The 26780-nt window shown below is 41.4% G+C and overlaps 2 protein-coding genes across 3 annotated transcripts; both read left to right on the top strand.

Annotated features, from left to right (window-relative positions):
- Positions 1-2950: 2950 nt before the first annotated feature.
- Positions 2951-18696, top strand: pias1b (protein inhibitor of activated STAT, 1b). 2 transcript variants are annotated; one of them, XM_076992321.1, is made up of 14 exons: positions 2951-3027; positions 9055-9502; positions 11207-11291; positions 11576-11623; positions 12016-12106; positions 12425-12559; positions 12652-12757; positions 12889-12962; positions 13520-13680; positions 14288-14418; positions 14852-15032; positions 15124-15263; positions 15482-15522; positions 15708-18696. In XM_076992321.1, the coding sequence occupies exons 1-14, from the start codon at positions 2986-2988 to the stop codon at positions 16014-16016; spliced, it is 1992 nt and encodes a 663-aa protein (XP_076848436.1). In that variant the 5' UTR covers positions 2951-2985; the 3' UTR covers positions 16017-18696. The 2 variants fall into 2 exon arrangements, with proteins under 2 accessions (XP_076848436.1, XP_076848434.1); XM_076992319.1 differs by having other exon boundaries at positions 2988-3027; positions 9005-9502.
- A 990-nt stretch (positions 18697-19686) lies between these two features.
- Positions 19687-26592, top strand: morf4l1 (mortality factor 4 like 1). Its single transcript, XM_076992322.1, has 12 exons — positions 19687-20191; positions 22417-22463; positions 22776-22843; positions 22945-23031; positions 23289-23369; positions 23476-23501; positions 23670-23758; positions 24026-24127; positions 24331-24419; positions 24921-25093; positions 25487-25571; positions 26185-26592. Exons 1-12 carry the CDS (start codon positions 20152-20154, stop codon positions 26267-26269), a joined length of 972 nt encoding a protein of 323 aa, XP_076848437.1. The 5' UTR covers positions 19687-20151; the 3' UTR covers positions 26270-26592.
- The last annotated feature ends 188 nt before the right edge of the window (positions 26593-26780 follow it).

Here is a 26780-nt window from a genome sequence, read left to right as displayed (position 1 = left end):
GTGGACAAACTAAAGGATAGTCTAATTGTAGTTTTTTGGTTGTATAAAAAAAGAGCTTGACTTCAAGCTCTGCAAAATTACTGCAGCCAATTTAAACTGCTGTTTAACAATATATATTATATAGAGATATAAATATAGATATAGAAAGATGACAATTAATTTGGGATGATTAAATAAATCTTAAATATAATCCTTAACATTCGACATGCACAGTATTAGGGTTTTGTGAAATTGTTATTACATAGTCGGTCTTCTGGCGCCATCTAATGGCCGTGGATGTACTGAACGAATACGGGATGTGATTCCATCCTTTGAGATTTCCCCTCTCACCACGTGACTGATAATTGGAGCGTTTTAATCTTGTTGGACACAAGTTTCCATGACGATTTCTGTATGCTTACATTATCTAAAATATTGCAGTAGAACTGAACGAATCAAGTCAGCTTAATGCTCTAGCCTAAGTGTATACAGGAAATAACTTATTGCTTTGTCCAAGCAATATATTGTCCTTGCCAGGACAAAAATGAGAAGATATTTGTAAATGTAAATGTAAATGTATTCACTTTTATTCATAATGCTAGCTATGGCATCAGCCCCAGGGTGCTCACAGCTGCATGAGAAGTACTCACAGCCATGGGTGTGGTGGTGGGGGGGGGGGGTCGACCAGACTACTCAGGGCCCGAGTAGGGAGAGGGGCCCATTTTTTGCTCATGTGCCTTGTTTACTGGTATTTATAGGGGCCCACTGACATTGAGAGTGTACAGGACCCAGAATTTGCTGCTACGCCCTTGCTCACAGCTATTCTTGGGAGAATAAAGCCCATACCGTTGACCCATGCGACACATTACCCATATGTGGTCAAAGGCACAAACATTTATTTAAAAAATAAACTTAGCACTTAACAACCTGATCTGCTAGATAAATAAATGGGTTGAATGTGGTGTTGTCCCCTTGTCAGTAATTTGCTCAGCTACACACTGATGCACTAATCCATTAGTTTGAGCTAATGTTTTAAACAATGCAATAAAGATCTACCATATAAGTTTGATATAATGGCTGATAAAGCAAAGAATGGTTCTTGAAGCCCTGGAGGTAATAATAGATGGTAATTGTTCAACAGGTGAAAATTTCACATCAGAAAGTAAAATTCAGAAAGTGGACTTGGAGTTTTCCTGCTTAGACTGGGATGTTAATCTACCATTAAAATGCCTGACTTCAAGTATTCGTCTACTGAAAGAACGAAGCCCTGCAGTTGTTTCCAACATTGGGACCTTTGAATTGTATGTATATTTTGTAAAACTCTATTTTGCAAAACTCTTTACTGAAATATCAGTCTATACAAACTCAAATATGTTTGATAAGAAAAGCACAAGACACACAAATAAGAGATGCAAAAAAATAACAGAAAAACTATACTGTCTGAGCAGACCAACAATGTTATTATTATCAAGTACAAGCAATCTAAAGGGTAGAAGACTATCTCTGGCTTTCCTGATTCAACAATTTGAGATGTTCTGAAGTTTGCTTCTCATGAAAAAAACAGAACTCATAGGACATGATGGAAAGAGGAACAGTAATGACACCCTGTGAACCCTGTGAACGTTGGGTCAAAAAGTGGAAAAGGAACCATGTAAAAACATCCAAGAAACGTCGGGCTGAGTTGGAGATATCTAAAGGGATGGTCTCCACATACTGAACAGAGAAGGATCATATGAACAAAGGTCAAGGAAGAAGAAAGGCAGAAAAATAAGTGATTGAATGTTTGCCAATTGTGTAGATAAACCACAATTCTTCCATAGTGAAACAAAATGAAACAAAGACCAGTGTTACATGTGCATTCCTACAGTTAAAATCTGTTGGGCTGCTCTGCTGTCTCTGGGATTGGCCTTAATTGGTACAGGATCAGGATTATTGCAGCAAAATCTGGGCCCTGTACACTCAATGTCAGTGGGCCCCTATAAATGCCAGTAAAGGAGGCACATGAGCAAAAAGGACCCCTCTCCCTACTCGTGCCCTGAGTAGTCAGGTCCACTCTTCCGTCTCCGTCCCCCCCCCCCCCCCCCACCACTACCACACCCATGTACATTATTGTATTATCAATGCATTTTAGACGGAGAATATGCTCCCAACTTTAAGTATACAGTGGGCCTTCTGATGAATAAAAACAAAGGTACAAAGGATAGTTGAGAATGAAAAATGACCAGTATTTAATGGGCCTCCCTGTGGGGAGAGAGAGAGATATAAAAAATTGTAGTAAAGTACAAAGTTTACGGATAAGAACCTCTGTCAGAAACGTCCTGTTTCTCTGGAAACTGTACTTTCCATAATACTGACATACCACAATAATGCATGTTCCCACAGCAGGAAAAGAAAGCATGTATTTTACACGTTTCCTCTTCCAGTTATTCTGCCCAAACAAGGACATTGCTAAGTGAAAAGTAACGGGTTATTAAACCTAACTATTTACTTCCAAAGTTATTAACATGTGGTGCACATATTGCTACTGAATCAAACAGAATACCGAAACATTAGTTACATATCTGTTCAATAATTGACAAAACAAAGATATTAACATGTGGTGCACATATTCGTATTGAATATCAAACACAATACCGAAACATTAGTTACATTAATTGAACCAATTGTTCTATAATTAGTGGTTTACGCTCATTAATAGTTGTGTGAGGTAGCTAACAATGCAGTTGCACCATTCAGTCATGTTTGCTATAATTTACGTCGTTATACTTGTATTTAGAAACATATAGGCCAGAATTCTTTTTTTATTAATTTATTTTGACTAAACCTCTTCTACAATACAACAACGGGGTATGACATCAAAATAATACGCTGTCTCGTTAACTACCGTGTCTGCACAAGCCTATCCAAAAAGCGGCGGGGATTAAACATACCAGGCGCTAATTTTGAATCTGCGCGAGAAGCGTTATTAGAAATACGTCCCGTTCACGTGCCTGGGGACGATCACGCATGCGCCACAGAAACAAGATGGCGGAGAGTGCGGAATTGAAGGTAAAGCGTAGCCAGAAAATTACTATTGATACAATTTCTATTTGGAACATTTTCGATTGCTCTGTGTGGTATGTGGTGTGTTTTCTTTACATGTAGCGACGCGTTAAACGGACCTTTAACGACGAAGCTACGGTACTAGCTTCGTTTCGGCATCGATGAACATTGTTATTGTTGTGATGTTGAGACTTGGTTGTGTCAACTCGGTAGCTAACCTAGCTAAGTTGCTAGCTAGCTAACATGGCTAGTACGCTAGCTACCCCGCCAGCCAGCTGGGTAACTAATGTAGATGTTCAGCTGGGTAACTAATGTAGATGTTCAGCTGGTGTAACTAATGTAGATGTTCAGCTGGTGTAACTAATGTAGATGTTCAGCTGGGTAACTATTGTAGATGTTCAGCTGGTGTAACTAATGTAGATGTTCAGCTGGTGTAACTAATGTAGATGTACAGCTGGGTAACTAATGTAGATGTACAGCTGGTGTAACTAATGTAGATGTACAGCTGGTGTAACTAATGTAGATGTTCAGCTGGTGTAACTAATGTAGATGTTCAGCTGGTGTAACTAATGTAGATGTACAGCTGGTGTAACTAATGTAGATGTTCAGCTGGTGTAACTAATGTAGATGTTCAGCTGGTGTAACTAATGTAGATGTACAGCTGGGTAACTAATGTAGATGTACAGCTGGTGTAACTAATGTAGATGTACAGCTGGTGTAACTAATGTAGATGTTCAGCTGGGGTAACTAATGTAGATGTTCAGCTGGTGTAACTAATGTAGATGTTCAGCTGGGGTAACTAATGTAGATGTTCAGCTGGTGTAACTAATGTAGATGTTCAGCTGGTGTAACTAATGTAGATGTTCAGCTGGGTAACTAATGTAGATGTTCAGCTGGGTAACTAATGTAGATGTACAGCTGGGTAACTAATGTAGATGTACAGCTGGTGTAACTAATGTAGATGTTCAGCTGGTGTAACTAATGTAGATGTTCAGCTGGGTAACTAATGTAGATGTTCAGCTGGGTAACTAATGTAGATGTACAGCTGGGTAACTAATGTAGATGTACAGCTGGTGTAACTAATGTAGATGTACAGCTGGTGTAACTAATGTAGATGTACAGCTGGTGTAACTAATGTAGATGTACAGCTGGTGTAACTAATGTAGATGTACAGCTGGTGTAACTAATGTAGATGTTCAGCTGGTGTAACTAATGTAGATGTACAGCTGGGGTAACTAATGTAGATGTACAGCTGGGGTAACTAATGTAGACGTTCAGCTGGTGTAACTAATGTAGACGTACAGCTGGTGTAACTAACGTAGACGTTCAGCTGGGGTAACTAACGTAGACGTTCAGCTGGGGTAACTAACGTAGACGTTCAGCTGGGGTAACTAACGTAGACGTACAGCTGGGGTAACTAACGTAGACGTTCAGCTGGGGTAACTAACGTAGACGTTCAGCTGGGGTAACTAACGTAGACGTTCAGCTGGGGTAACTAACGTAGACGTTCAGCTGGTGTAACTAACGTAGACGTACAGCTGGGTAACTAACGTAGACGTTCAGCTGGTGTAACTAACGTAGACGTTCAGCTGGTGTAACTAACGTAGACGTACAGCTGGTGTAACTAATGTAGACGTACAGCTGGTGTAACTAACGTAGACGTTCAGCTGGTGTAACTAACGTAGACGTCCAGCTGGTGTAACTAACGTTTTTGAATCATGTGAAATTTGTGTTGCTAACATTGGTAGCTATATGTTTGTTGTGAGCTGTATGTTTAGTTATGGCCACATAAGCTACAGTTATTTTACTATACACATTCACACTTCGATACATTATTACTGTTGAATGGTACGTGGTAACGAGCACCCGTGTGTAGTTTGTTTGGAGCTGGACGTTTTTATGTTTTGGATATTGTGTCTACTCGACACGATACTTTGACGAGAAATGTTAATCAGGACCAAGGATTCCAGAAAGCAGCATTTGTAAAAATCATCTCACTCTTGCTTTTTTACAAAGTAATGATCTTTCTGTCATTGTGCACATATGTAACTTGTATGTGGGCTTTCTCACATGCAACCTCGGCCCCAGCCGAGTTCCCTGTGTTCCCTGTGTTGATAAAAACTGTAGACTTTGGTTGTTAAGGTTGTTGACACACTAGCTGTATTTCTGCTTGTCTCTGTCTGCACACACCTCAGTGTGGATTGGACTAACATATATGCACACACAATGTTTTGTTTTGTATTATTGCATTTGTTATGAGGAGTCATTGTTATAAAATGAGTTAAAGCTTATAAAAATCGATGTGAATATTTGGCCATTTTTTATGCTTCTAAAGAATGCCTTCAAAATGGTTAGTAGAGGTGTGCCAAAAAAACGATTCATATATCAAAAATTGATTCTCATTTACTACAATTCAGAATCAATTTAAATGTCCCAAAATTGATTCTAAGTCGTGGTGAAAACTCGTGTTAGGTAATTACAAAATTACACGAGACTTTACGCAGCAGATTCTGGGACACACTCATGTGCGGATAAGTTTCAAAACAAATGGAGGAAAGAGATATTCAACCTGTCCCGTCTTCATTTAAGGCAAAAATATGGGTTCATTTTGGTTTTTACCGAATGCCGGGGAAGACCGAACTTGACACAATGTAGCTCGTGTGCAAGGCTTGTGTAACGCGGTGAGCACGGGAACGTACACGCTGCTTGAAATAATATAGAGAAGGGTGCACCCAAGTGAAATAATATAGAGAAGGGTGGACCCAAGTGCCAGCTCACAAGATCAAGACGTTTTATACTCGTCACATGCATTAGCGAGAGGGAAACGCGCACAGCGACCCAGAACAAACAAACAAACAAAACAACGCCGAAGACTCGACGCGCAAAAGAATAGAAACAAATGCCATGAGGGCACGGAGTAAATAGAAAATACAACGCGTGGAAAATAACACTCAGACGGGAGAAAGAAGCAAAATAACAACAGTAACTAAAAAACAGCGCGGATAAATGCAACACGAAAATGAAACCAAGGACGCCAGCAGAAGTAACTGGCAAAAAATGCCAAAAGTAACAGGATTGGGAAAACTTGAGATAAGTCAGGAAGCGAGGCAGGAGATAGATACTCGAATAAGTAAAGAGAAAGCATAACAGAGAGAGGTGACGAGACACCATTAAACGAGAAGCAACCACAGTAACGGCTGGGGGAACTGCATCCGAGCAAGCCCTGAGAGTTTGCAAAATGAAGCTAAAGAATTTTGGTAACACAACAAAAAGCATTTTATTTTACCAAAGCACATTATTTTTGTTAATTAAAAGTGAAAGATACGTTATTTTCTGTATTTGTCATTCTGTCTTGCAAAGCAGACTGTAGTAGATCATGTAGATTTTATAGACTGAAGCAGAAATTTTTATAAATCAAATTGTTTTTTTTAATCGAAAATCATTTTGAAACGAAAATAGATTTTGAATCGAATCGTGGCCCCCAAAATCGGAATCTAATCAAATTGTGAGATAGTAAACAATTCCCACCCCTAATGGTTAGTGTTAAATGATGTAAAATTATTTAATCTTCTGAGCATGGTTGGTAGTCGTATCGTCTTATTGAAGTATCATGACAGCACTAGTGCAAAATCATAGAAGGCTTTGCTGACGGGTCTGCTGTCATATCACATGTTTTTTTAATTGCATAATCTGAGCATCCTAACCTAGTAATTCCAGATAAGTGTATTACATATCTGTTTATATATCTGTATGTATTATATATATGTGTGTATTAAATGCCTTATGGCATTCATCAACAGTCTCTTTGACTGTCGCTTCATGGTTTTCAGTAGTAATGTTATATATTGAAAGACATGCATATATAGATATATACAATATACATTGCCAGTCACGATGGTATTGACTAGTATTTTGTCCTTGTCATAAGGCCCCACTGTACATCATAATCCTGATTGTGGTTTTTGTAAAGAGTAAGTTCACTTGTGACAAATTACCTGCTTTTTGAGAAGACACTTCCTTCTATGGAATAGTGAATCTCAGTTAGCTGATGTTGTTGTTTTTTATTTAGCAGCAAACACAGAATATGAATGTGCGAGGCTCAGAAAAACCCATTAATAGCTTGCTAGGTAGACCTTTGTTGTACTGGACATAATAACATTGAACTTTGTTCCAGATGCTACCTTTAGCTGGCTGTACTACATCTGAGGCCGTTAGCCTAATTTCTGAGCTCTTTTCTTTTGAACCTCTACTTGAATCTATCCAACCAGGCTGGCCATTAGAACGGAATCTCCTATTATCCACCTTTGATCTGTTTGAAGTGCTGTGGTGGCATTACTGAGTGCTGGGCCTCTGCCTGCCCTCCCAGAACAGCTGCCAAGTTCTTGTTGTGATTTGATCCAAAGTTCTGTGATTCTCTGATTATAAGAGCAATGTTTTCTGGGCTGAGTTAACCTGGAATACTAATGCACAGTGCACTAAAATACTAATAGTGCAACAAGGTTCTTCACCCGAATGTTTCAGTTTGCTGGCTGCTGGTTTTAGTTCACTGGTAATGTTTACGTGCAGAAACCTTTGCTGAATGAATTATTCCGATTGAACATATTGAATGAGCCTATATACTCCGTGCACCCTAAACGGAGCAATATGTTTACATCTATGGAATATTCCATTCAAACAAGCTGTGTGCATGTTAGGTTGTGCATTTAGTATCAGAATCCCAGTAGCCTCACAAGTAGGCAACTGACAACCTTTCTAAGAAGCGTAATATGCAAGTTACTCTGGATATGACATTACAACATTCAACATACAACATTCTTGATTAGGGCTATAATAAACTCCTTTTGTTAATGTTTTTGTTTAAGACGAGCCAAAATGCAGACAGTGGACTACTCCACCCTACTGGTGTACTTTGGGAGTTGGTCTGTGCCACTGCCAAGTAATGATGAGGTTCCGAGTGCTGCCTCTCCCAACTCCGACGCACCGGGGCTATGTGTTTGTGGGGGGTGTGGTCAGGATTCTTAAAATGAATGCTTTTGTCTGTTTATATCAGTTGTCCACATGGCACTTTGCAACGTACTGATTAGTCCTCGTACGTAAAGATGGACGACAAAGGAGCTACTGGTATGTGCTGTGCCGTTTGCGTTCTCTGGGTGTGAGCTTCACTTGTGTTATGAAGTCTCACTGGTTGGAGGTTTGACTCCATCTTCCCCCTCCCCCGCTATCTTCTCATCTAGTCCTCTCTGGCCGTAGTTTTAATAGAAACCAAATGTTAGGTACCCTTAGTGTTTAGTTTTAAAATATTTAAGAACTGTGAGAGCATTAGTCATGTTTCGTTATGTCTCAGATGGTTCAAAGCTCACAATGAGTTCATTTGGAGGAATTGCCCATCACATCTGTAACTTCATCAGAACTGCAGCTAATCAGTGGGACTGGGTGGACCTTCATTCACAGGGCCTTAGTTGATTCATTTCATATGAAAACACATCCACGTCTCACCCTTAGGGGGGAAAAAGTGTTTTTTATAATTTACGTCAATTTGGTGGTTCTGAGAAAAGGAAATGATCTGATTCCTTCTGTCTCTTACATCCAGTATTTATTAGTTTGACACAAGATAATTGTGGTCTGAGTCATCTCAGTTTCAGGCATGTAATGCGACTGGAGGTTGGGGAGTTTGAGCTGGTTCAAGCTGTCTAGCACACACTGCTTACAACGCATAGGTGTTGTGTTTACTTTGAGCCTTGCTGCTAAATGTTGAATATATGTGCAGGGTGGGTGTATGCTGCATTAAACATCATTTATTGAGATTAAGCTGGTTTTTGTGTGATGTTACTTGTCTAGTGCCAACTGGAAACATATGAGCCTTACTGTAACATATGGATCTTATGGTGCATGCCCAAATTTTGGCACATGGCTTCATCAGGACTGTCTTTCTCACTTACTTATTGTACCGTATCTTTTGTTTTCTGTTTTATCTCATTTCTAGCAGCACCACTGAAGTTTGTTTCCTTTTCTGTCTCTCTGGGCTACAAACAGCAAATGGTGATGAGCCTGCGTGTTTCGGAGCTACAGGTACTTCTGGGATACGCAGGCCGCAACAAGCACGGACGAAAGCACGAACTCTTGACCAAAGCTCTCCACCTCCTGAAGGCCGGCTGCAGCCCTGCTGTGCAGATGAAGATCAAGGAGCTGTATCGCCGCCGCTTCCCCACCAAGATGGTGGCTCCTACAGACCTGTCGCTCCCGGGAGTCCACTCCACCACGGGCGCTGGGCCCGGCGGCCTGCCGCCCAGCCTGACCCCGCTGGGCTTCGACGGCCACGGAGCCGCGTCTCCCATGCTGCCCGTGTCTCTGCTGGGGCCGAAGCACGAGCTGGGTCTTCCGCACCTTCCTGCCGCCCTTCACCCCGTCCACCCGGACGTCAAGCTCCAGAGGCTGCCTTTCTACGACGTGCTGGATGAGCTGATCAAGCCCACCAGCCTGGGTGAGTGGCGTTGTTTTCCACCGGCCATTCTTGCCACTTAGTGGCGTGGACCTCAAGGTGCCTCCGAGTGATTTATGTCTTATCAGACTGGACTCAGGCCAAGGAGGCTATATATAGCTGTGGTATTAAATATAAAGGGCTAAGGTCAGAGGGAAGGATGAGTTGGACAGAGCTGATGCGCTCTCTCTCTCTCTCTCTCTCTCTCTCTCTCTCTCTCTCTCTCTCTCTCTCTCTCTCTCCCTCTCCAGTCGGTATTGAATGTTTTTTGGGAAGAGATTATTAAAAAATGCAACAAAATGGAATATTAACAAAATGGACTAAAATGAAATACATAAAATCTGGGGGAAATTACGACTTGGTCTCTGTACAGCTTTAGTATAGCTGTTAATAATATGGGAGATATTAAGCAGAGGAATTGTCTAAATCAGTGTTTCAGTCTAGCCGGGGCTTCGAGGGATTGAAATCGGTCCACGCATTCACCATCTCTGTTAGCAGGAGCAACGTGGACATTAGCCACACTCCACAAACAAGCACAAAAAAAAGGCTCGTTACAAATTAATCATGCAACAAATTGTTTGTCTATTTAAATACAAATCATACAATACTACAGATTACATATCACGGGCAAAGTGACAGAAATTGTATAATTTATAATAATAATAAGATTAACAAGCTTTAATCATGGGTAGTATCTTAAATTTTGACAAGTGTGTGGACCCAGTATTTTGTTTCGAACTGCCAAACATTCACTGTCTGATTAAGGACTCAGAAAGCGAGTTATCAGCCCGTAGTTTACCTACCACACAAAGATTATCTCACTCTGCTCTAGAGAAAGCTCTCCTGGTGCTCTTAACCTTAAAGTGCAATTTCCCCCTGTTATTTATTTTACTTATTAGACCATCATTTAAAAATCATAATAGACTAATACACTTGTTCATCGCAACATCTCTCTCGCTCTCTCTGACTCGGTGGAAGAGAGGAAAAGCCCGTTAGCTCTCCAAGGTGTGATGGTGTGGTGTGGCTAAAAGGCACATCCTGTGATAGGTTGTGTAAAACAGAGGGCCTTGCTGTGTGATCTGGGCTACGGCTGCTCTCTTATCTCCCACACTCTTCAAGTCCTTCCTTGCTTTGAGGAGATTGTGTTGCGTAAGTTGGGGGGGGGGGGGGGTGTATTTTTGGACCTGTTGCAGTTTGGCTATTAACATGAGCACAAGCATTTGTGCTAGGGTTGTATACCACAAAGAGGAGCGCTGTTAGTCCTTTTTAAGAGGAAATGTGTTTGTTTTTGGTACAGTGTTTTTTCTGGTATATGGAATGTCTTAATAATCTGTAACATTTGTCTTTGTTAAATTCAGGTGCATTTCTGCTAAATACTTTCTGAATAAGTCCATGTGTCACATTCACAAACTGTTCTGGGATTTTCCTCTTTGTTCTTTCTGGTGCTTAAAACTGAGTTTGAATAGTAAGAAGTTTTGCTTGGGATTTTTTATTTACTTTTGTTTTTCATTAACCATGAAGCAACTTTGCCACAGCAACTTTCCCACATGGCCGTGTGACCTCCTGATAGCAATGATAAAAAACAGTGAACCTTCCCTCACGTTCACCACCATTAGGTTGATCTTTGCTGTCTTTGGTCTGTGGATGATACCACACCAGTGTTATCATGCCTCATCTTCCTGTCTCCCCTCCTCTATTGTTCTTCAGCCTCAGACAACAATCAGAGGTTTCAGGAAACGTGTTTTGCATTTGCATTGACGCCTCAACAAGTCCAACAGATCAGCAGCTCAATGTAAGTGTTGGGGGAGGGCCGGCTACTCACTTAACTCAGCTGAATACTGAAATCCAAATGTTCGCTCCAGCTTTCAAATAGTTGGGCCATGGGAACTGGAAATGTAGTCAGTTTAACCAACTTCTAATGAGCTGATAGTGTAGCTCTGGAGCGCATGAGCTAGCAGTTAGTGTTGGTCTCTCCCACAATGCCCTGGTGTCTCAAACACGTCCAAGCTGTTCTTCAGAATGCTTGGTATGCTGATTCTCACTCGTCTTCTCACATCCCCCCCTCCGTTTTTACAGGGACATCTCTGGGACCAAATGTGACTTCTCAGTGCAAGTTCAGCTAAGGTATGACGAGCACAGAGTCCCCGAGAGAGAAAAACAATATGTTATTAATCTGAGTAAACAATGAAAGATTCCTTTTATTATTATTTTTTTTAAGATTATTAAGATCACATGATTTACAACAATGCATGATGAAATTGATAAAGGAATAATGTGGAGAATGCTTATCTTTGAACGTGTCTTCATTTCGCATGTGTAAGGTACATATGAGCGTACTCTCGGATCATTCTCATCGAGAACTCTTCCAGAAGGTTTAGAGGGTTGTGTGTGCATGTGTGTGGGTGTGCATGCATGTGTGTGTTTGGGGGGGGTTGTTGCTCAGTGAAGACCTTTCCCACGCATTCCTCCAGTGGTCCCATGTCATCACCCAGGTGCTGTCTGCTTCGCTCATGCAGGTTTTGCCTCTCGGAGACGAGTTGTCCTCAGGAAGACCATTTCCCCCCCAACCTCTGTGTGAAGGTCAACGGGAAGCCGTGCAACCTTCCCGTGAGTTTGGGCTTGTCAGAGCACCTCTGTAGGAGAACGAGGCCAGCATGGTTGATGGGGGACATCTCTCCACTGTAGCCGTCTTTAATTGAGGCTTAGTAGTGAAGTGTTAGTGTGGTAGTTACAGAAACAGATGCTTAGCATCTCTTGGTTAATTTAGTTAATCTCTTAGACACATTTTTGTTCTGTACAGCAGATTATTTTTAAAAAGGGATCATTGAAAAGTGACCATGTTTAGCTTTGATGTATGTTAATAAGTTTCAACCTCGTACTTTGAGCCATATCTGTGGCTGGTAATCTCATCTCTGCTTGTCTCAGGGTTATCTCCCTCCAACTAAGAACGGAGTCGAGCCAAAGCGGCCAAGCAGACCCATCAACATCACCTCTCTGGTGCGCTTATCCACAACTGTCCCTAATACTATCGTGGTGTCATGGACATCAGAAATCGGGAGGGTGAGTAAAGACCACGGGCTGCCGCGGAAAACTCCGGAAAACTGTTCCACGGCGCAAGGCGTCTCTTAAGCGCGGTTCTGTTGTATGTTTAGAGCTACTCCATGGCGGTGTACCTCGTGCGGCAGCAGACTTCCTCCGTGCTGCTGCAGAGACTCCGGGCCAAAGGGATCAGGAACCCAGACCACTCCAGAGCTCTCAGTGGGTTCACTAGAGGACGCAGCAGATCGAATGACGCATGGCTGAAGCTTTCCTATTAGTATCTGCCTCTTGGACATGTGCTTGATTTTAGAATTTATTTTCATTTCTTTGTATGTTTAAAATCTCAACAGTCAAAGAGAAGCTGACGGCCGACCCCGACAGTGAGATCGCCACCACTAGTCTCAGAGTCTCTCTACTTTGTCCGGTATGCAGCTTTTTTTTGTTTGTTTTTTTAGATTGGTCTTTCAACATGATTCTATGCACATGGTAACCTTTTAAAAGTAGTAATATAACAAATAACCATCAGATGCTTCTTGCAGAATAACGCATCTGTTACTTGGTCACCTGTTTGCTCACCATTGTCTGAGATGGTCGTGCTTTTCCAGTGTCCCCTGCGCTAGTCTAGCTTCGATTCCTCTCACACTGGCCCCGCCCTCCTAGACCCCCGGGGCTGGACTGGCCCACTTTGCCAGCAGGCTGTTGACTCGGCTCATATTCAGCTGGTTGTGCAGTAGTTCTCTGTAACACAGTATAGAACATTTCCTAAACATTGAGTACTAATCTGACACATGCTAGTCCTGAGAAGTGAGGATTCTGAGGATTGTGGTGTGTGTGTGTGTTTTGTGAGTGTGTTGTTGTTGTTGTTGTTGTGTGCGCGTGTGTGTGTGTGGTGGTGCATGTGTGTTGTTGTTGTGTGTGTGTGTGTGGTGTTGTTGCGGTGCGTATGTGTGTTGTGCGTGCGTGTGTGTGTGTGAATGGCAGCTGGGGAAGATGCGGCTGATGATTCCCTGTCGAGCACTGACCTGCTCGCACCTGCAGTGCTTTGATGCTACGCTCTACATCCAGATGAATGAGAAGAAGCCCACCTGGGTCTGTCCAGTCTGCGACAAGAAGGCTCCATACGAGCACCTCATCATCGACGGGTCAGTGGGCCTTCACCTCACACTCCTGTTACTGCGGACCAGCTGAGGCAGAGAGGATCCAAACATCTCTAGGTTGCGGGATTTCTGTTAGACAACCTAAACCACCAGTCTGTGCTGGGAGATATTGGTGTTCTGATAGCCTTGTTTAAGAAACACCCAAAGTTTCAATGAAACGTTTAACACACCCAGCTGGGGATCCTGTATTTGTTCAGCATAAGACATCTCCACAGGTGGCACTTTAGACAAATGTTAACCTGGTTGTAGTCACTCTTTGTTATTCATCAAAGAGAACTTAACCTACTGGTCACTACTAGAAGCACACGATGCTCACTTTACATGTCTTCCTGTTAGAAATGGTGCATATCTTCTTCTGCACATGCCTTTGGTTCACCAGTGGACCAGGTTTTTACTTCTTTTGCCCTTTGTTAACCTGCATGTGTAGTTTTTCTGTAACTGTAGAAACTGTAATTCTAGAAAACCTACTGAGTGAAGAGGTTTCAGTAACTCTAGAAACCTACTGAGTGAAGAGGTTTCAGTAACTCTAGAAACGTGTTGAGATGTTAAACTGATGAGATGTTAAGAGGTCCGGTTGTCTTGTTGTGTCCAGGTTGTTCATGGAGATTCTGAACAGTTGTGTAGACTGTGATGAGATCCAGTTTAAGGAAGATGGCAACTGGGCTCCTATGAGATCTAAGAAGGTGGTGCAGGAGGTGTCTGCTTCTTCAAATGGTCTGGAGGGTACGCACTGCAAACTCACACTTTCCTGCCCTCTAGAGGACTCGAGTAGAATTGCTTAAGACTGGGAAACACTTTGGGATCTTTTTGTTTAACAAAAACTCTCTATGTAAATATATATGTTTTGTTGTGAATTGCTCATTTGCATTTAAAGCTGAACCTGGTGATATTCCAATACAGAAAAGTAGTTTTAAATACAGGACACAATTTTAATTATCTCTGCTAAAACCAATAGTAAAGCCCCTGGGGCAAGTATACCAAGACAAAATTGTAACAAATCAAATGTCAAAATGTTATCCAAAGTGAAGTATCAGCTATTAAAAGACACAGACGCTGACATAGATTTCTTTTCTGGAGTGAAAGTGAAACCGTATTCGTGAGCTACCACGACACTTATTCCAACTATTATTGATTCCTTCTTTGTTGGTCTGTTCAGGTTCGTGTCGGCCAGTGGTGTCTGAACACAGAAACATTTCATCGCATAGCAGCAACAGTAAAAAGGTGGAAGTGATTGACCTGACACTGGACAGCTCCTCAGATGATGACAACGACGACGAACCTCCTCCCAAACGCGCCTGCCCGTCTCTCTCACCCGCCTCACCTCCCATCAGTAAAGGGTCGGTCTCCGCCACGGTGCACGCCCACTTCACAGGTTTGTCCCGCAATCTCCTCTCTCATCTTCTGTACGTCCTTTTCGCACACGAGCAGGGTGTTGAATCTTCATCATCAAGCGTCCCCGGTGACACGAGCCCCTAGCATGCCGCCGGTGGAGACGAGCTACATCCCCCCTCCTCCTCCTCTCATCCAGGACTACCGCCACTATTACCACACGCCCAGCGACCTATCAGGTACCTGCTCAAACTGCCCACTGGTCAGGGGGTGCTTAATGGGGATTGTGGCACCTGTTCAGATGTTTGATGTATTAACTACTGCATTGCATAGCCTCTTCATTCACTCCAGAGCAATTGCTATGGTGGAGAAATGGGCACGAGAGGAGAGACTTGGGCATCTTTTCTGGTATTTTTAATACCCACTATTCTTATTTTGTTTTATTTTTGTTCCACAGATCTAAATTTCTTTTCATTTTTACAAGGGGAAAATCACCCGGTAAGCTTTTAATCTAGGTCTTGCTTTGTTCTGGGTTAACTGGCAATTGAAAATGCTGTGCATGGGGCTTCTAGTGTCTTTATCGGCTATTGCTCTTCTGAAATGTCAAATGTCCAGTGTGAGCCGTCCTGCATGCAGCTCAGTTGTCCCCTCTCGTTGTCTCTTGTCCGCTGTCCCTCCCGCAGCACTATAACATGGTCATGGCAGCTGCGGCCGCTGCGTCCGCCTCCGCCTCGGCGTCCGAGGACCACGAGCTGCTCCTCAACCGCTTCATGCCCTCGTACGGCTCGTCCCAGCTGTACCTGGATCAGCCGGCCAACCCGGTGAGCGGCTCGCTGGCGGCGGCCAATGGCGGCGGGGGGGGCGGCGGCAGCCTGGTGTCCTCCGGGAGCCTGCGGGACGGCCACGCCCACAACGTCGTGTCACGCTCGCGCTCGGACACCGCCGCCTCCGTCATATACGGCTCCATCTCGGACGTCATCTCGCTGGACTGAGCATGAGAGGGCACCGCTCCCACAAACTGGTACCATCGGTGGGAGAGGAGAGAGGCATGCTGGGTACTGAGAGGATTTAGATGTGAATGGGGCAAGAGGAGGAAAGGAAAGAGAGAGAACAAAGACTTTTGTACAAAAAAAGATAAGAAGAAGAAAAAAAATGCTGTACAGAGAAGAAATATCTATTTTCAGTTTTACTTTTGTACATAAACAATAGGACGCTGCCTGCCCAGTGAGTGACTTCAGTTGATATTTTTTGTGTGGATACTGAAGATGTTTTTCACAGCTCAGTGTGTCGTCTCTTGATCTTATTCTATACCTTTTATACTCTTTTGCTATTTTATTTCACCTCAGAACACTTATTTCACTCCCAATCGTGGAATCAAAAGCATTTTGGTCAGTTTTTCCATCTTCCATCAAGACTCTGGCCTCAGACATTGTGTTGATCTTTTGAGGGGTCAGTATGTTATTTATAAACTCTTTCTTGTGCAGATAATTTATGAGGCTTTTAAGTTATGTAGTTTGTATACTGTATAAAAACCATTTTCATATGCCATTACAGGATCTAGCCATGAGGCACGCTCAGAATGGAAACAGTCACCTTTTATTCCAGCTTAACATTTACTTTCACCTCCGCAATATATACAGAAGGAACAGCAGATTATGCACAAATGTCACACCTTTTGAAATGATCATGGTTTGAATACCAATCATGAATAATTTGTTAGTTGTGGCAAAAAAACATTAAAGAAACAAAACAGAAAGTGCCAGGTACTATAGTGTGACACATTTATGAAATTGGTTGTTGACATAAGCAGTATATTAAAAGAACATCATAGGGCATCAGGAAAACTGATGGTCACCTGCGTTTTGCCTGAGATCAGTGATTGTTCTATCTGAAGGCTATTGGAGATCTACCTGCAGATCTGAAGAGAAGTTAAATTAGGTCTTTATTCCAATCCTTACAACAGGTTGGCTTTTCTTTAGGAGTCAAACCGTGTGAGGGTAAAGTTGTCTTGCTGAAGGTGAACCTTCTCTTGGCTTCCTCATAATCAACGTTCATGGCTAGGGTGAGTCCTGCTCGTCATCCTTGAGTTCTTCACATCAGCAGCACTTCCATTCAGTTGCATCAGTGGTGTCACAGGAACCACTCTGGCCTGAAATGGGATTCGTTACAGTGATTGTACATCTTTGCTTGCCTTTACATTGTCACTGTGTCCAGTAAGTACACGTTTGAAGAGCTCCTGTGGTCAGAAGTGTAAATGCATGCAGTAACAACAAAAAAATCTACTTTCTGAATTCTACAATGTTATTTTTTCATAGTTGTTATGGCTGTGATAATCATCTCTGAGTCTCTTTAAATGGATAGTTTAAAATTTTTGGCAGGTATGTGGTTGTTTTTGTTTTTTTTTGGGGGGGGGTTTGTTTTGTTTTATTTTTTACTTTAAGGGTTTAATAAAATCATGGATACCTATTATAGACAGTGTGCAGATGGATACAAATGGATGAATGCACCTGCATTAAAGTAAAAGAAAAAGTAAAAGAAAATATTTACTTGCCAATATCTTTAAAATATTTTTAGCTACGTTTTAAGTAATCTTTGAGTTTCTTTTGATGATCTTACAGCCACATCATCCTCGGTGACCCCTACCCCTCCATTCTTTGTAGAAATTTAAATTTATTTATTATCTATATATTATATTTTTACTATTTGACAATTATGCTTTACTGTCATTTTACATTTATTTCCATATTAATTATTTAAAGAGCTCATTATTTGCTTTGCATTATAAGAAGCATCTTATTTCACTTTGTGTTTGTTCTCTCATATTGATCTTGATCTGTGCTGTACCAGATGCTTGAGGCATTAATTCCATCTCCAGAATCTGTCATGCAGTGGCAGATTTGACTAATCTTGTTGCAATTAAACACTTAAACGATGACGAAGGCCAGCTGAGTGTTGATGTCCACTGGCTCCATTGTGATGTGACCCTGCAATAACAGATTTAAGACTGCTTGTAAAGTTACTTAACAGTGCCACTGCTCAGTCACTGTGGTCCAGACACTGACTATCTTTTGGCAGAGGTATATTCAGTATTTATATGCATAGTACATGAATACATGTTGAGTTGATTAAAATGATAAACCCACTGAGGGACCATGACCTGAACTTAACCACTTCCAACACTGTCTTGGAGACAACACTGAAATTTTTTTTTTGATGAAATAAAGATGACACTGAATTTACACCATTGATAATGTTATTAGCTTCACGCCAGCACCATGTAATTCAATGTGTTTTAAATTGTCCCACAACCCCCCCTCCCCCACAAATTGCAAAGCACACCAACACCCTTTGACAAACTCTTTCTTTTTGAATGTATTGTGGACCTTCGGCTATCACTTCTATCTTTTTCCCTTTCCAAATAGAAACAGAACAGTGGGAACCAGCCCATTTCAGCTGTACCAGTGACACTGGCGCAAACAAGCTCTCTCTGCCTTAAAATTTTATTATTTTATGGTACATTATGAGAGAGGTCATTATGTATATCAAGCCACTATTGGTTTGTACAAAATATCAAATAAATTATTTATTTGCTTTGGAATACATTGTTTACCTAATGAATGTTACTTGTTTATGTAGAGAGCGGTTTAGCTGTAATAAAACAAATTCCAACTAGCCACATGTTTGTTTTTATTTATATTTTGCTCTCAGATTTTCTTTTGCTTAAAAATATTGCTAGAATTTTCTAATGGATTCAAGCAAAAAAAGTTTCTATTGACCTTCACCTACACAGAGTTAATCTGTAATGGAAATAATAACCATTAAATCTTAAGTGCATTGAAACAGCATTCCGGGAGTCCTGATAGCCTGTGGTGTGGGATGTAGAGACACATTCACATCCCCAGTGAGAGTGACCGTCGAGTGTGACCGCTGTCACTGCAAGTCATGTGCTCACATTGAGCAAGTGCAGGCATCATCCTGGTGAGCGACATGGTGGTGGAGCTCTTTGGCGTACCATGTTCTGGACATGCTGAAATCCTCCGACCAAGCGGGACAGCCAGTCACAAGCTCTGTGGGCGACCTGTACTCATGGTCAAACATCGGATGAGAAATTGTTGACAGCATGAACAGGGGTTGGTGGTTATTCCGGTTACACTGGTATTGTGCAGGTACTGATTAGATTAGATTAAACAGAACTTTATTAAACTCTTTGGGATGGTTTATTCCAGGAAATTCATGCAGTAGCATCATTACAGTCGATGAATAAGTAGTGTGAGAGTGGGGAATGTCTGGCTGAAACACTGCCACAACCGCAGATCGTATGCCTGGTCACTGTCGAAACCACTCCAGCGTCATGCTCTGGTCCAAGACCATGTAAGCATCAGGATACTTTGTAAAGCTGACATAGTCCTGGAGGTTCCCAGTGGATGTGGTAGAAAGGAGGTCCAGCACGTCCACAGCAACCTTCTCCATCGGTGAGCTGGAGCAGAGAGATCGAGGTGCAATAAAACTGCACATGGCCCTACTTTGCCCTGGCCATAGCGGTGCACATACAGCTCAGCGTCTGTGCAGCAGCCTGGCCAATAGAATCTCTGCGCCATACTCCTCTGCCCCGCCCACGCACCACGCTCCTCCCACACTGACACGCGCAGTAACGGCATCCACAGTTGGTTAGACAGAACGTCTGAATCTCTGAATTTTAGACTTCAGTGATAGTACATTGGATTTTTAAATTCGTTTTTCGATTTCTACAGGCTTTCCATATTACTCCCGTGGAGAATCGGAAATCTTCAAATTGCTCCCCCTGTCGGATTTATCTGTGCGCTCTGTTCATTCACGTGAAAGGGCAAGCCTATTATGGATTTCGTATCAAGATTTGAAAACACAGCAGTCGCACACTGTATCTAGTTACAGTTACCACTTAATGATAATCTGGTTATTCAAAAATATCAACGAATCCATTTTCGTTTGTTTTCTGTATCTCGTTTGCTCGTGTAATGTCACGTGACACAGGCGCTAAAATAATGCGTCAGGAGACAAACGTAGTGCGCCTTCACCGTATCTGAACGAAATCGGAGCTGGCGATGCCTGGATGTGATTTTCCAGCTATTTTTATTGTTTAATCTGTGAATGGCGCCTAAACAGGACCCTAAACCTAAATTTCAAGAAGGTAAGACATCGCTCGAAACGCGGTAATCTCTGCTAGAAAAAAGGCGCTGTTGTTGTGCTGGCGCCGCCGCCGCTCGCGTGTGCACAATGGCGCGCGCAGTAGCTAGCTAACAGGCTAGGCTAGGCTAGCGTACTGTACACACACAAACGTACTGAGCTGTGACGACTAGGGACGTGTCCGATTTAAAACCTCTAGATTTACGTCTCTGTGATTTTTGTGACATCCTCTGTTGTCGCACGTTTAATTACAAACTCGTCGAGTAAAGCACAATGCCAACACTGCCGCTGTCTGCGCGTCCTAACGTTAGCAGACCAGCGAAGCTAACCGGCTAGCTAGCTAGTCTAGTGGTTGGTTTACAAGCTTTAACAACTAGTTAGCGCAGTTAGCTGGTTGGTTGTTGGCTAGTGTAGGTAGTTCACTATACACACCACCTGTGGTTACATGCTTCAATAACCACAACCATTCTGATAGCTTGCAATAAATCTGTATAAAACCACTAGCTTGCTAGCTAGCTATTAATGACAGGTGTTCAGGTTATTTCTGTTCTAATACTCGCAGGTCTAGCTGATGTTTTTAAGCCCATTAATATAATCAATAATTCAAGTGATGCTGGTATTTAATGATTCCACATGTGTAACTAAAATGTATTTAGCAGAATTCATGTCTTGGCAACCAGCAACCAAGCTGTAAAATTTCTGCACTTATTTTTAAGTTATGTTTTAAACTAGTGTGATATAATGCTTTTATATATCTCCAAGATTTCATGTTTATTAAAAATGTTTACTTTAGTGCAGTGGTTCTCAAACTGTGGTACGCGTACCACTGGTGGTACGCAAAGCACCCCGCGGTGGTACGCCAGATGAACTCGGAAAATAAAAGATGCTTTGAGGTTTTTTTTTTTTTTTTACACAACACATTTTTTTTTATTAAAACAGAATTATGACAAGTCCTGAAATTCAGAAACTAAAAGGGATTACTCGTATTATGTGCGGAGAAAATGTCGCTAAACAGTTCGACCTGGTGCATCTTTCAAACGACACGGTCACTCGCAGAATTGATGAAATGGTGGACAACGTCAGACAAACATTGACCGAGAGAATTAAAATGAGTAAATGCTTCTCACTGCAGTTAGATGAATCCCTAGATGTCGCAGATTTAGACAACTTGCTCGTTTACGTGCGATATGCGTATGAGGGCATGTCGCACGAAGAATTTTTGTGCTGTACCAACCACTACCAACACGAACTACAGGAGAACTACATTATAACATATGTGTGTAATGAGCAGGGTTGCCAAATGCGTGAGACACACGCATTTGACCGTCTTCACACGCCACACATCCGATTTCTCACGTCGACAAAAAAAATCTAGTTTATTTACCTCTGATCCACATCTATGATTCAATGAGTTACTAGTTCGCTCTGGCGCCAACCATCGTGATATAGCCTAATACTTAATTCGTGTCTATTTTACATCCTCCCGGTAACAATTTACATTCGCCCCCCGCCCCCCCGTCAACAACTTAAACTTGCCAAACAGCTTTTTCTTTTTTTTTTTTTTTGGGGGGGTGGGGGGGTGGGGGGGGGGTAGTAGGTGGTACGTGGAGGTTTTTCGTTTGACAGTTGGTGGTACTTTGTCTAAAAAGTTTGAGAACCACTGCTTTAGTGAATGAACTGAGTGTGAATAATGCAGTGAAAACACCTGGAAAAATTTAGTTTGGAGCTTAACTAATTTATGATGAATACAATGGCATCTCATATTCTGATGAAATAATCTGATTGATTCTGAAATCAATTATTGTTTGTTTTTTTTTAAGTATATTGCAGAAAATGTAATTACAGTTACAGATTTTGGTGTACCACAGTCAGCTAAATATCTATGTATGACCCACACAATTTACACCCTTTTCTTCAACTGTTGTGATGCATAGACAGCAGCAGTCAGTTGTGGATCCAAGCTTCAGATGTTTGTGTGCTAACCTGTAGCTTCAGCTGTAACTCGAGGAGGAATGTAAAGTGATGTCAGATGCCCTTGTTTGGCAGGGAAGTTGTTGATCCCAAACTTCTGTGTAAATTATGGACAATAGAAAATGTTTATGTGTGAGCAGGAAAAGGCACAGCTATAGTTAGTATTCCTTTGAAAAAGATTCAGCTTGGGGAAACGCTAAACCAAAGGCAAAGAGTCTTATGTTGCAAACTGGCTGACTTTCCTGTTCTTTGTTGCAGGTGAACGAGTGCTGTGTTTTCATGGGCCATTGCTATACGAAGCTAAGGTATATGTCTGTTTTATCAGCGTTTTTGTTAAAGAAAGTGAAACCAAATAAAAGGCCTGTTGGCTCTATGCTTCCGTGATGGCTCTTGCAGTGCCTTTTCATAAGCTGTTGCATGTAATATTTCTTGCTGTAGCGGTTCTGCTCCATGATCCATTTTTGATGAGATAATTTTGATAAAAGTAATTTAAGCCAAAGTTGGCTTACTTGAGTCTTGGTTCTTATTATTGAGTAATGAGTGACTAAAATTTAAACAGCTGTTAGAGTTGAGATGTCAGGTGGAGATGTTTACTTGTTTGCAATATGTCTCTGCAGTGTGTAAAAATCAATATCAAGGACAAGCAAGTCAAATACTTCATTCATTACAGTGGATGGAATAAAAAGTAAGTTTTCCTATTTACTATAAGAAATTCATGACACCATGTTATGCTCTTGATTTATTTCTTTGGTTAGAAAATGCGTTATGAATGTGTCCTGTTTTTAGCTGGGACGAATGGGTTCCTGAAAGCCGTGTGCTCAAATATGTGGACAGTAACCTACAGAAACAGAAAGAGCTTCAGAAGGCAAATCAGTGAGTTTCCTCCACTTCTGCAGAACCAATGAGGCAACTTTGATGTGCTTGACGTGTGACTTCATTGTAGTCATTTTTCCATTGTATTGTTTTAAAATGATGAAAGTGGTGCTTGGCGTCTGAATAAATAATGCTTTGTGCATTATTGTTTAAAATGAGGATGAAAGCCATTTATCTGATGGCCATTAGACTTTATCTGAGTTGTGTCACTAAAGTACGTGTGTACGTGTGTGTGTGTGTGTGTGTACACGTTGTAGAGACCATTATGTTGAGGGAAGGATGAGGGGAGTCGCACCGAGTAAGAAGATAGCTGCTGTGCAGCAAAAAAACGTTGACGTGTAAGTTGTCCACGTCCCCCTCCTGTAATGCCGCCACACCCCCTGGACAGTGTCTACAAATGTCCTCAGAATGGAGAGATGAATCTAACCTGTTTTTACTTTTCAGGAAAACAAAGAAGAACAAACAAAAGAGTAAGTTGATCTTTTCTTAAGCATTGCAAGAGTGTAGAGATAAGCAGTTTGTTTTATTTAAAGGGAGTTTGATGATAACATGAGGATACTTACTATGGAGTATTCAATGTAATTGGCAGTATTGACTATTGAAGTGATGAATGGGAGTATTGATTGGGCCTTCTCTAGCACCAGGAGCTGGAGAGGGCACCAGCACAGCAGAAATGCCCCATCCCCCACGCAAGAAGAGGGCCCGTGTTGACCCCACTGTGGAGAGCGTATGTTTACCCTGACCATCTGTTGACACACTCCTTGTCCATCAGTCCATTTATTCAACTTAAACTGCTGTTTTAATGCTTATCACAGTTTTCTTAGGAACAGTGTCTGTTTTGTTAGACTGCTGTTATTAGATTGCTGTCTTATTCAAATGACTTGTGAATCCTGCTGTTCTGACCATCTGTTTGATATTTGATAAATATCAAAATAAAAAATAAATAAATGATATTTTCCAATTATTGTCATTCATCAAACTGTTTTTGGTATAGGAAGAGACTTTTATCAACCGGGTAGAAGTAAAGGTGAAGATTCCCGAGGAGTTAAAACCATGGCTAGTCGATGACTGGGACCTCATTACCAGACAGAAGCAGGTGACCCAATTCTACCCAAAATTAAACCTAATCCAACTCAAATTAGAAATGCATTGCCTTTTGTGCAGCCTGTTTGTTCTGACAGTTTACTATAATGTACACAGTCATGTAGATTTTGAGATCACGCAAGTAATTTGGTGTGGATTCTCTTGTTCGTGTCTGAAAATAATTACAAAACGTAATTGTCGTTGCTTTGTTAAAAGCTTTTCCACCTGCCAGCAAAAAAGACTGTCGATGCCGTCCTGGAGGACTATGCAAATTACAAGAAGTCAAGAGGAAACTGTGATAACAAGTATGTATGTTGAGTGTGGAGGCATGTATAGGACAGACAGACAGACAGACAGACAGGACGGCGCCAGACAGTGTGTGTGGTTATCAGCAGTGAACTGGACTGGCCTTTGCTCTAGGCTGCATTAATCCCCCCCTAGAATGCTGTTAAACATGGTTTCAATGATTTGTACTGGGAAATGGTTCTGCTAATATGGACCATTTGAGCAGGTTGGAGCAGGCATGGTCGTTTGAATGCTTCCTTTGTTCTTTCTAATGGAAAATAATCCCATTCGAGTAACATGCAATAGAGTGCTTGATTTGTGTTTGGTTTTGTCTTAAATGTATTGCTTTGGTTACAATTTATGACTCAAAGAAAAAAACCTTTCATAAATATCCATTTTTTTCAAATCTGGCACTGTTTTGGTAGAGATCCTTCCTCTATCATTACATTTATATTTACATTTTGGGCATTTAGCAGATGCTCTTATCCAGTGATCAGCTTCTCTCTGACATCTTTATCCAGGGAATATGCTGTGAATGAAGTGGTTGCTGGTATCCGCGAGTACTTCAATGTTATGTTGGGCACCCAGCTCCTATACAAGTTTGAAAGACCACAGTATGCTGAAATCCTGGCAAACCATCCAGACACCTCGATGTCTCAAATCTATGGGGCACCGCACCTGCTGAGACTCTTTGGTATGCAGCATTTGTCAAACTTTTTAACATGTTCATTTGTGGAGCAGAATATTTAAGCTGTAGTCTAAATGTGTCCCCATGTTGATGATAAATTGCACCTCAAGGTGGCACTGTATCATAATAGTGCACATCCCATAGTGTGAAACTTGTATGCTCACAATGAAACATTCACTCTGAATCCATTGTAATAATTTGAACTTGAGACTCATCTGATGTAATGGACAGAACATCACAGGCATGTCTTTATTTTCAGATCTAAATTGCGTTTTGTAATTAAAGTAGAGTCCTTAAAGACTTTTAACCACCATGTCTCAGAATTTTCACAGGCAAGAACTTTCACAGGCAAGTGAAGTGATGAGGTGTAATTTACAATAGTTGTCATTGTCGTAACAGTGAGAATCGGAGCCATGCTGGCATACACACCTCTGGATGAGAAGAGTCTCAGCCTCCTTCTCAGCTATCTGCAAGATTTCTTAAAGTAAGTACAGGCTGATTTTTGACGTTTTAAAGCTGTTTGGAAGGCATGATTTAAAAGTGTGACCATTAATCTGTCTGAAACTCAAATTGGACATACAGAGAGAAGCAAGACTGAGATGCAATATTTGAAAACGGTCATAAACCGTATTCTGATTACGTAGGATGCTGAGGTCATTCTTATGCAGGTCATCAATCTAAAAATAAAATCTGAAAAGCAAGATCTCTCTGATGTACGGGGTCATCAGACCATTTGAGACTACAGATGTAATACAGTAGTTGCTTTAGTTGGATAAAGTTGGTATTCAGAGCTGCATTCAGAATTGTTCACTCCTCTTTTGAATAGCATCATTGTTATAAAACTAAAGGCCAAAACCACAGAGAGGCTGTCAAAAGAGTATTGCACACTGTAAATATGAACTGGAGCAATGTTTTGTTTTTGAAGACAGATACTAATAAATCACACTTTATATTTAAAAAAAAAAGTCTGCGTGTCCCCTGAAAGTTTAAATCCAACAGTCAGCATTGCTTGGAAACATGTTCCATTTTGCAGAGCTTTCAGAAAAGGGATAAATGGTCTGTAAATGCCCTAATTTTAATATGCCTGTACAACACAGGTATCTTGTGAAGAATTCATCGTCTCTATTCAACGCCAGCGACTACGAGGTTGCACCACCAGAGTACCATCGCAAGGCGGTGTGAGCGCAAATTCCAAGAGGATCTGCATTTTAATTTTGTTTATTTTAAAAAGTCCTCTTTAAGGGAGACTCCAAGCCCCAAGGAAGACCCTAGAAACATTTTGGTTGACTGAAAAGTAAATAAAGACCACACGTAACAGCCCATTGTACTGGTCTGGCACTAAGTCTCAGTGGACAACTGCTGCTCACAACTGACTGTATTGTGGAACATATTTTGGTTCAAATAAAATTGACGGTAACTTTGATAAAGGTGAATTGTCAAAGGAATTGCTGCCAAATTTGTAGTGTTTTTTATTTTAGTTTGTTAATAAACTGTCCTCAGACGTTCATCTGTGTTTGGTTGTTTTGTTTATTTTGGGTTGTTTTTTTTGTACTGCTCACTTTTTATGTACAGTAGAGTTTTTTTTCCAGGTGCATCTGATCTAATAGTTTGTTGACCTATGGACTATTAGTCCTAGAACATTTGTACAGTGATGTGAATTAAGTAATTATCAAAAGGTTTATATGGCCTTAAT

The sequence above is a fragment of the Brachyhypopomus gauderio genome, chromosome 2, assembly GCF_052324685.1.
Source record: "Brachyhypopomus gauderio isolate BG-103 chromosome 2, BGAUD_0.2, whole genome shotgun sequence".
Classification (NCBI taxonomy): Eukaryota; Metazoa; Chordata; class Actinopteri; order Gymnotiformes; family Hypopomidae; genus Brachyhypopomus; species Brachyhypopomus gauderio.
Note: the sequence above shows the minus strand (reverse complement) of the source record. Positions and strands in the feature narration are given on the sequence as shown.

Excerpts from the sequence above, each read along its gene's own strand:
- pias1b (XM_076992321.1), top strand. The coding sequence starts at position 2,986 with ATGCGCCACAGAAACAAGATGGCGGAGAGTGCGGAATTGAAG. Across the intron at positions 12,107-12,424 it reads GGAAGCCGTGCAACCTTCCC|GGTTATCTCCCTCCAACTAA; the intron begins GTGAGTTTGGGC and ends TGCTTGTCTCAG. Across the intron at positions 15,523-15,707 it reads TACAAGGGGAAAATCACCCG|CACTATAACATGGTCATGGC; the intron begins GTAAGCTTTTAA and ends TCCCTCCCGCAG.
- morf4l1 (XM_076992322.1), top strand. The coding sequence starts at position 20,152 with ATGGCGCCTAAACAGGACCCTAAACCTAAATTTCAAGAAG. Across the intron at positions 22,844-22,944 it reads TACAGTGGATGGAATAAAAA|CTGGGACGAATGGGTTCCTG; the intron begins GTAAGTTTTCCT and ends TCCTGTTTTTAG. Across the intron at positions 25,572-26,184 it reads TATCTGCAAGATTTCTTAAA|GTATCTTGTGAAGAATTCAT; the intron begins GTAAGTACAGGC and ends TGTACAACACAG.